This window comes from Ipomoea triloba, chromosome 1 (genome assembly GCF_003576645.1).
Source record: "Ipomoea triloba cultivar NCNSP0323 chromosome 1, ASM357664v1".
Lineage (NCBI taxonomy): Eukaryota > Viridiplantae > Streptophyta > Magnoliopsida > Solanales > Convolvulaceae > Ipomoea > Ipomoea triloba.
Window position 1 is genome coordinate 23,351,564 of NC_044916.1, and position 10,645 is coordinate 23,362,208.

The following is a 10,645-nucleotide window of genomic DNA, read 5'->3' on the forward strand; positions in this document are numbered from 1 at the left end:
TAAACATATACATATTACGTCCATAATTAAACGAAATTAAAATATACATTATTTTTTAATTATAATATATACTCCTTAATTACCATACTTATTCATAATACATGGACGTCATAATTAGCATAATATTAATCTATACTATATATAAAAACATAAGGATAGTAAAGGCATATTTTAAATTTTAAACAATAGTAAAGGTAAATTAAAAATAGAATGAAAATATTTCAATAATAATATTCTAGATCATTAATTAAAAATAGAACATAAATTAGGTAAAAATACCAGTGGATCTATTATTCTAATTGACTAATTAACTGAAAATAAAAAAAAATCGACTAAAAATGAATCTGATGTTACTAATTGATTGAATATATAAAAGGAAATGAATATTAATAATTGACTGTAAATAAAAAAAAATATCCATAATTAACTAAAATGAAAAAGGAAATGGTCATATCATTGCAATTTAATTAAAAAAGGAAAACATTCTACATCATAAATAATAAAGGCATATTATAAACAATATTAAAGATAAATTAAAAAAGGAACGGAAATTAAAAATGAAACGGAAATATTTCAATAATAATATTCTACATCATCAATTAAAAATGGAACGAAAATTAGGTAAATATTACTACATAATTCTTTTCATTTTTCCTAGATAAGGTTGCCTGATATTAATTTACACATAACAATCGGCACTAATAATTAAAAAAAAATTAAAAAAATAGAAGAACTGCCGGAGACGTCTGTCTTTTTTTTATTTTAATTTTATTCTTATTATTATTATTTAATTATTTTAATTAAAATTATTTAAAAAGTTTATTTGAAAATTAGTAACCACCATGTCATCACAGTTGTAGGTAAACAGGTCAATTTGGACTTTTTTTTTTGAAAACATGTCAATTTGTACTTAATTGCATGAGTTTATATAGTTCAGGAATCCAATTGCATTCTTTTTGAGTTCGATGGCCTAATTGCAATTTTGTGTGTAGTTCAGTGGTTTATTTAACCATTATTTCGAGAAAAATGATATTACTAATTGATTTAAAATATAAAAAGATCGTAATCTATATTCTATACTATATATAAAAGTAAAATCCTCCTATTTCATTCCTCGCCTAAACTTTTGTAGTCAATTAATGAAATATTTTATTGGTCAAATAATTAATAAAGCTTATTTGTTAAGAAAATGTAAAATAGAAATTAACTAATATCTATAAATTGATAATATGTATACTCACGTATCAACACTATTAATAAAAGTAAAATCATTTATCGGGAAAAGAAAAGGATATTATTAATTGACTGAAAATTATTTAAAAACTTTAATAGTTAATTATACTTTCCTTTTGAAAACTCTAAGTTATTTAAACTTTAAAAAAATTAATTGAACATGGGTTGTTAGATTTTTATAATAATCAAAATTAATTCATTCAAATATGGAGGAGGAAGATAAAACTAAATGCAATATGGGGAAAATGAATATACTTAAAGTATAAAAGTATAATTACACATATATTAGTGTAATTGACTAATAATAATTGCCTAATAATTATTATGATAATTAAGTTAAGCATTGGTCGTTGAATTTATTTTTATAATAATTACAATTAATTTATTTCTCATTTTCTTATATTTATTTTAGTAATAATATAATTATATAAGTCATAATATAATTATATAAGTCATATTACTTATAGATCTTTTTAAGATAATTTTAGACAAACAAGTCATATGTTATTCAATTAATTGAGTAATATTTTTGTACTAATCTTATAATCAAATAAATGTACACGTTCAATATTAGAATTTTTTATAATTTCATCTTTATTTTTATTATCTCAATATATAATAAAAAAAATTTATCCACGCCCGGGTAATTGGACAATTATTTGTTCTAATTCAAAGGAAAACATCAGAAAACATAATCGATCCAATCAATTTCATCAATTGCGCTATATAATATTCGATGTTATAATATATATAATTGTATATTGATCCAAATATTCTTTAAATATTATAACAAATCCATTCCGTGCAACGTACGGGCGAAAATACTAGTTTTATATAATAATTTTAAACATAAAATCATGAAAATTAAATTGTAGATAATAACTTCATCAACACCGTAAATCTGATCAGACACGGATGGATATGATATTAATTAATTAATTCAATTCCTTTTTTTTTTCTCGCGGGCGTCTATGCAACTATTCAAATAAATAAATAAAAGTATTCAATGTAAAATGCTAGGAGCCTGTTAGGCCCTACACCCTCAATTGAAGGAAAACTGCCTCAATAATAAAGTTCAAAATTTTTCTGAAAACTTAGTTACATTTACAGGAATTAACAAAAAAAAAAAAACTAGGAAAAACAATACAAAACACTGCAGCAAAATTAGTACCAGAACCAGAATCTGGGAGAAAAAAATTAAACATCATATCCATCTATGTTATATAAAGAAAACCTGAATGACTTTATCCACACTTTCATTGAATTTGGGTAGTCAAATTTCTATGGTTCTTCTCCTTTCACCCAACCCAGTGTATTTTGCACTACATCAGGCATTATGTAACGCCGCTTCATCCCGATAAGCGTTCGTATCACTCACTGCATCACCGGTTCTTGCCCTCTGGTGGATTGTTGGATTCCATCTGAAATTGTGTGGCAAGAAGTAAGTACGCATGATTGTTAGGATCAAGCGCTTACCACTTACGCCAAAAGCTATAGCTAGTAGCGAAGTGCATAACTTTAATTTTTTATAGACAACCATCACATTTTTGAGATGTTGGGGGCTGAATTTGACCTTTTAAGTCATTTACTGGTCTCTGCCCAATAATTCCCGGTCACTTGGTGCTATAGACTTGGCCTTTATCGCCTCCGCCCAACAATGATAAATTGAAGAAGAGAAGGGTGGGAAGTGAGTTTCAGTATGGTAGCTCATATTACCTAATACTGCCTGACGCTCATAGACCTATGCCTTAGTTCACCTCTGTTAGTGGTCATCTCATCCAACATCTCAGCAGAAGAGTAATCCTCATCCTCGGGATTTGGCGATTCTCCATCCTGTTAATGAATTTATGCTTGAGAATGTATGTAGTGTAGTTTTCAGATCAAAACTGTTATAATCTAAGATTGGGCTGCTCAAGAGATAGTTGTCCATATACGATAAAGGATGTATGGGTTCTCGAGAAGAGAGGAGCCGTGGTGGTCCCTTATGGACAGCCCAGATCCCACGAGTGATCGAAAGTTGGATCTACATTGGATCTCACCCGAATCATCCCATCTATTCTCTTAATGAGGAGTTTGGTTTCAAACCCCGGTTCGAATAGGAGGAATACGCCATGCTAATGTGCCTTGGATGATCCACATCTCAGGTCAAACGCCGATGAGCACACTGAACTATCAATGTGGCTGAGAGAGCCCTCACAGCCCAAGCACAACGACCCAATTATCAGGGGAGCCTTCTATCACGCCCAGGCACAACGACGCAATTATCAGAATAGCCCTCTACCACTAAGCTAATAGCCTGTCATGCGAGCCTCCCACTGGAGGCTCGCTATGGCACCACAAAGTGGATCGAACATGCTCTAATACCATCTTAGAGCTAGATGATTTTGAAAATGCAGGCAAGATTCAATGAATGTCTTAAAACAAGCACTGAAGCGCATATATATATATGTGTGTGAGAGAGAGAGAGTGAGAGAGAGAGAGAGAGAGAGAGAGAGAGAGCTAAGGCAGTATAATGTACCCTGCTATGCATGCTCCCCATGTTAAATGAATGGCCTTCAACTTCCTCGTACTCCGATGAATCTAAATCCTTCAAGTAATCAGCTGGGAAAAACTTGGGAAGAACGTGTTCTCTAATGCTTATCATAGCGAAGAATGGCAAGGGGAATAGCACTCCAAAGATTGGTATCCATGTGACTCCAAAGCAGAACAGTAGATACACAAATTGGAAGAGTGTAAAACCTACAATGTATTTGAAGGGTACTGAATCAACATACGAGGCATGGATGCCCTCCAAGACCCTGCAAAAACCACCATTGGAGATGTTACTCTCATATCTACAACACCAATAAATGTTTTCAAAACATACCAAGAGTATATCTACAAGATTTTGAAATTTCAATCACTGAGACACGAGGCAAGGTGTTGGACTTGGCACTTAAGGCCTCCGCCAAAATATCAAACGTATCATGTTAGGATCAAGCACTTATCACTACATTTTCAAGAGGCAAGGTGCTGGACTTGGCGCTTAAGGCCTCCGCCAAAATATCAAATATATCATGTTAGGATCAAGCACTTATCACTACATTTTCAAGAGGCAAGGTGTTGGGCTTGGAGTTTAAGGCCTCAGCCCAAATATCAAACATATAATGTTAGGATCAAGTGCTTACCAACATATTTTCAAGAGGCAGGGTGCTAGACTTGGCACTTAAGGCCTCCGGCCAAATATCAAACATATCATGTAAGGATCAAGTGCTGACCACCACATTTTTAAGATGTAGGGTGCTGGAATTGGCACTTCAGGCCTCCGCCCAACAATTCTCCTCCTCTGATACCACTTGTTAGAATCAAACATTTACCATTACACCAAAAGCTATAGCTCGTAGCGAAGACGCAACTTTATTTTCTTATACTGCCACGACATTTTCAAGAGGTAGGGTGTTGGGTTTGGCCTTGCAGGCCTCTGCCCAACATTCCCTCTGTCACCGGGTGCTGGGCTTGGCCTTTAAGGCCTCTGCCCAACATTCCCTCAGTTACTAGGTGCTAAACTTGACCCTTTACCGGCCTCTGCCCAACATATCAATATCAAATTTTATTCCAGCTTTCTATAAAATGAAATGGGGCGGAGGGAGTACTTAGAATATCTATTTTGAAACATCTATAGCAGAATGTAATGCTAGAGAAAATCCATGCATGACAGGACTTACTTGAATCGTCTATTAGCAGGAACAAAAAGCAGAACGATTCTCTCCCAGAATTGATTGCCAGGGAGACTGTCGGTTGCCATGTAAGCAAAGTACCCCCAAAGAACTGAGGTTGGTATCATCCTCATCACAGGAACTGCACACACAGCAAGTCCAACAAAAATGGATTGCAAGAGATTGCTAACTCTTTGTTCATTAACTCCCACAGGCAAATGGGCATCAATCTGTTTCACAGGGTCAAAGTTCCCATCACCATCTTTATCATCATTCTTCAATACAGCCACCTTCAAGTTTTGCAACTCTTTTTCCGCTACAGGCTGCATAGAAAGCATATAACAATTAATAAAAGAGCAAATACTAATTGTGGTCTGATCTCACGAGTATTAGCATAGTTTTAGTTCACACGTTTAATTACTACCAATTTTCATTCACGATTATTGTTTCCGTGCCAAGATTGATTACGCCAGTCACCCTTTGGCTAAAACATGCCGGAATGTATAATTTTAAGGGTATTTTCATCCATTCATGTATAATATGCCAATTCCAATAATGTATATATGAATGGATAAAAATACTATTAGAAATTATACAATCCAGCATGTTTTAGCCAGAGGGGTGACCAAACGTGATCAATTTTAGAACAAAACAATAGTTGTAGATGAAAATTGGTAATAATTAAATATGTGAACAAAATGATCATTTTGATAATACTCGTGAGACCAATATTGATATTTTCTGGTTAAAAAATTAACAATTAATAAAGATGAGAAATAAATTAAGTCCTCTTGTCCCATCACTTACAGCTGGAGAGGCGTCCATTTCAACGTACACAGCCTGCATCCTCCCATAAATCTCCGATTTGGTTGCTTGCATCTTCATGCCTTCTTTTGCACTTGCCACCATTCTCTTTCGCATCAACTGCACATCAATGACCAAAGAGACTATGTGCACATTTAACCATATAACCAAGGGGTAAAAGAAGAAATGTCTTATAATCTAATATTAGGCTATAATGCACTTGACTCAAATCACACTAAAAGATTGAATCGAGCAATTAATTAGTTATTCTAATCCATGACCTAGTCTAATCTATGGCCTTATAAAGGCATCTGAACAAGGCTATAATACACATGAGCCAAACTACACTAAAAGATTGAATTCAATAAATTAGTTCGTTTAACTCATTGCCTTATAAACCATATATTCTCTCTTATATTTTCAGACAATTTATATTGTCGACTAGGGTCCACAATGCACTGATCCAATATACAGAATTTAACTTCATAAAGTACAGAATTTATGTTTATAATGCACAGAATTATATAACCGAGGACACATAAACACTTAACATAATACACAGAATTCATGTTCATACGCAAATTTCATGTTCATAATGCACATAATTCATGTTTATAATATAGATACACATAAACACGATATAATGAACATGAATACTATGCATTATGAACATGAAATTTGCGTATGAACATGAATTCTGTGTATTATGTTAAGTGTTTATGTGTCCTCGGTTATATAATTCTGTGCATTATAAACATAAATTCTGTACCTTATGAAGTCAAATTCTGTATATTGGATCAGTGCACTGTGAACCCTGGTCCATAATATAACGATTGATATTTTCAATGTGAGACTCTTAACAAAATGCATTAACAAAATCATTACCTACCTGCCCCTTAAGCTCAGCAAGACTCTTTGTATGCATTGGTGCTTGTGGAAGGACCCCGTTTGATGGAGGGAGTCCAAGCAATCCACAAATCAAAGTCTGTAAAGAAGGCAAATGTGTGAAAACAAATCTATTGACTGAAATAATTTCAAACTTAAAGCCCTGGTAGAGTTGCACTATACCATGACACCAAGCAATAGGATATCATAATGGTAAGCAGAAGGCTTTTTAAGATTGAATTCCTTGGGTTGGGCCATCTGTGAAGCTACGCTATGATCAAAGAAGTATAGACCTGCTATCATTGTAGCAGGAATGGCGGCAGCAAGAATGTAAAGTGGTGGGACTTTTCCCAAATCCTGAAATTTAGCATGGTATGTGAATGAGATTGAATATTGATTGAAAATGTAATTGTAGTACTCAAAAACGAAAACAAAAATCATGGAAGTAACCCAACCAACATGGATAAGGATACAAACTTGTAATCACAAGGTCACGAGTTCAAATCCTTAGCTATCTTGATTTGGGTTACCCCATGGGGGTAACCCAAACCAAGATGGCTAAGGACACAAACTTGTAACCACAAGGCTACGGGTTCAAATCCCAGTGTCTTCTTAGTTTTAGCCAGTCAACTATAGGCAACTTAGACTAGTCACAAAGCAGAGTTTACCAAGTGCACACCCTCGAATAGCAAACTGTTAATAACTAATTCCACTTTTAGTCCTTCAACTATAGTGGCGTTTCCACTTTTGGTCCTCAAGTATCAATTTGACAACTTTTGAGTCCAACTTTTTCAAATCAACAAAATTGGGTTCAATGTCTGAAATGTTCTCACTCTTACCAAACTTCACCCTTCTTTATATGAGGACATTTAGGACTGAATTTGGTTGATTTGAAAAAATTGATAGATTATGAGTGGAATCAAATCTTTTTTTAACATCTTAATTAAGGATAAATGCTGTACGGCCATCAGTAATAAAGTAATCACTGTAATGGTAAAACATCCCAGATCAAAAGTTCTATAATTCTAGATAAAAGTTTCATACACGCTAACTATTTTGGAGAGGCTAATGATCAAGAATAGTGAAAAGTTATATTGAATTGGATACCTTGATAACTGTCCAATGATTCATAGATGCAGGTTCCCAGGGAAGAGGGCAAACAAGTCTACGAGGTACGCTCGATGGAACCTCCTTTGGTACAGTAAAAGAGACTGCTGTCCACAACACAACCATAAGGGGAACCCCATAGTCCGCTATAAAACTTCGAAAAAATCCTGTTTTCAGTGGTGAATAATAAAAGATTGATTAGAGTCGGGTCAAAGATCGGAATAACTTCCTATATATCAAGCTGCACTGTCAAAATTAACTCCAGATAAGTTCACATACCAGTACCATAAGGCCAAGACCTAGCTTCTCTACTTCTAATGGAGGTTATGAGAACTCCAAATGAGAAGATGACTGCTAGCAAACCATTTATATAGAGCCACTGGAATTGGTGATCCTCAGCTTTCCCGTGATCGCCTATAGGGGCACCAAATTCACCCACTACCCCCTGCAATTCAAAATAGAAGCAAAGGAACATAACTTTAGATATTGTTGGGTGGAGGCCAGAAAAGGCCAAGTCTAACACCCGGTGGCTGGGGTTGTTGGGCAGAGACCAATAAAGGGCTTAAAAGGTCAAGTTCAGCACCCAACGTCAAGGAAATAAAGTTATGTATTTGCTACCAGCCATAGCTTTTGGCATAAGTGGTAAGCACTTGATCCTAACATGTCATGAAAAATATAATACCTTTATAGCCTCCTGATAAAAAAGCACTGTAATCAACATGCCAAATAGTTCCCCTGCAACCCTTGTGAACCTACTGAGTATATTGCAGGCATTAAATATAGCAAGTAGAAACAGCATGAGGGCAGTCCAAATGCAAACCCTGTAAAATTCCTTGAATTAGACATTCCTCTAATTAAAATAGCAATATGTTATGACAAGCTGAAAAGAAACTCTAATAATAAATTTGTTTACCATCCAGCCCAAGCCAGAAAAAGCTCCTTCCCTATGTCTGGACTCGACTTGGCAAAAGTGTAGAGATATGAGTACATTATGATTGTTGGCTCTGCAACTCCTAAAATCAATAGAGGTTGTCCACCAAAAATTGCTTGAATAATTCCACAGATTGCAGTAGAAGCAAGAGTTTCAACTGTACTCAAGCTTCCATCTGTTGCACAAAAAGTCAATAAGTTTATCCTCCCATCACTAAATTTTGAACAAATACCAGTTTTCGTCTCACGAGTATTAGCAAAATGACAGTGTTGGTCCACATGTTTAATTCCTAATTCCTACTAATTTCATCCACAACTATTGTTTTAGTACCGAAATTCATCACCTCAGTCACCCCTCCGTCTAGGACATGCCCAATCTGAAATTCTAAGAGTATTTTCGTCCTTTCATAATTAAGATCACAATTCGAACATGAACAAAGGGATTTAAGCCCTAAGATCTCAATTCGTCGTTCTCCCCCTCATCTTTCTTAAATGAATAAGAAGGAGAATAAGGATGAAGAGGAGAACTACGAATTGAGATCTTAGGATTTAAATCCTTTTATTTATGCTCAAATTGATATCTTAATTATGAAAAGACAAAAATACCCTTCCGGGGTGTCCTGTGTAATAAATTTGGCACTAAAACTGTCATTTTGCTAATACTCAACAGACCAGAATTGGTATTTATAGATGCCCGGAAAGGGTTAAGATACTAACAGGAGGAATTTTTAATTAAAAAAATTCCCAAGTAATGTTAAAAAGTGACAGACCTGTTTCTGTGCTCAATTGCTCCCCAAAAGCAATCACTGGAATAGCAGAAGCAAAGAAAATGTATGTTGCTGGAGCCACTATGCTGAAGACAATTAGATACCAAAAACCAATATTATTAATGAAATACAACCCCTACACATTCTATGCTTCATATCAAATCCAATTAAAAAGCTATACCTTATGCCTGAGCGGCCGGCATCAAGCCAATCTTGCTTGTAATATATTTTCCTTGCATTGATGTCCTCAATAACTCCTTGAAAAATTCCCATTGCTTAAGCTGCAAAATGCATAAACATGAAGCCAAACAGATCATCTTAATGCTTATACTAAACAAGGAGCAATTAACCAAATATGGACATAGAGTGCTTAATAATCAAACCCGGCCCGGGAACTCTCAAAATTTACAATTTGTAAGACGCATATCTAATGTCAATTTTAAATGACTATAAGAATAATTAGCTATATAATCCCAATTTTATCAGTGTTAGGATTGAATATTTGCAGGATTGATACTGGGGATAATCAACCCCTAATCTCATGTTGAATCAGTCGATTAGCTGAATTTTTACCAAAGTTTGTATACATTATTATTATTATTAGTGTAACAATAAATAAAGATGCAAAGAAAGGGAAGAACTAACCTTGAAGTGAGAAAGAATGAGAAGGCGAAGGACTGAAGGCGGTGGGGAGTATTTCCGGACGGCGGAGCGCCGCCGCCGGAAAAAGATGGAGAGCGAGTACGTAACAAGGGTGGAAGTTATTTAACGCAGAAGAAGAAAAAAATAAGTATAAAAATGGCAACTTTTAGCCTCTCTCGATTTCCTTGAAGTCTCATGTTCCTATAAAACTTTCTTCCCCCCTCTCTCTCACACCTCTCCTCCTTTCTCTCTCTACCTCTCATCAATGCCATGGCGACCATGCATACAGAACTCGAGAATGGAGGAGGAATAAATTAACATACGCGGGGGCTAACGAACGAGGCGGCTTCTTCAAATCATTTTCCGGATCGGATATAATATATTTAAAACCCGCACGGGAACAATTATGATACGATGAATTAAGGAGAAATTTACAAAATAGAAAATCATTATAGAATTGTATGAATGAAACTATGATAAAATATTATAATAACATTTTATAAATTTCAGAAAACCTCTTTATACAATGTTTGTTGTGGAATTACTTTGGATGTTCTCCTCATCACAAATTAAAATATTCAA

The 10,645-nt window shown here is 34.6% G+C and overlaps 1 protein-coding gene across 2 annotated transcripts; it reads right to left on the reverse strand.

Moving 5' to 3' along the window:
* Positions 1-2,364: 2,364 nt before the first annotated feature.
* Positions 2,365-10,335, reverse strand: LOC116033510 (probable boron transporter 7). 2 transcript variants are annotated; one of them, XM_031276264.1, is made up of 14 exons: positions 10,067-10,335; positions 9,603-9,702; positions 9,425-9,502; positions 8,638-8,830; positions 8,407-8,545; positions 8,004-8,169; positions 7,725-7,891; positions 6,801-6,974; positions 6,622-6,717; positions 5,736-5,852; positions 4,938-5,251; positions 3,752-4,031; positions 2,950-3,066; positions 2,365-2,654 (listed from the first exon to the last, which is right to left on the reverse strand). In XM_031276264.1, exons 4-13 carry the CDS (start codon positions 8,712-8,714, stop codon positions 2,950-2,952), a joined length of 1,647 nt encoding a protein of 548 aa, XP_031132124.1. In that variant the 5' UTR covers positions 8,715-8,830; positions 9,425-9,502; positions 9,603-9,702; positions 10,067-10,335; the 3' UTR covers positions 2,365-2,654. The 2 variants fall into 2 exon arrangements, with proteins under 2 accessions (XP_031132124.1, XP_031132118.1); XM_031276258.1 differs by having other exon boundaries at positions 9,425-9,507.
* Between the last annotated feature and the right edge of the window lie 310 nt (positions 10,336-10,645).

Coding starts and splice junctions, on each gene's coding strand:
- LOC116033510 (XM_031276258.1), bottom strand. CDS start 9,694: ATGGGAATTTTTCAAGGAGTTATTGAGGACATCAATGCAAGGAAAATA. Junction 6,975..7,724: donor ATCATTGGACAGTTATCAAG/GTATCCAATTCA, acceptor GCTAAATTTCAG/GATTTGGGAAAAGTCCCACC. Junction 6,718..6,800: donor TCCTATTGCTTGGTGTCATG/GTATAGTGCAAC, acceptor CCTTCTTTACAG/ACTTTGATTTGTGGATTGCT.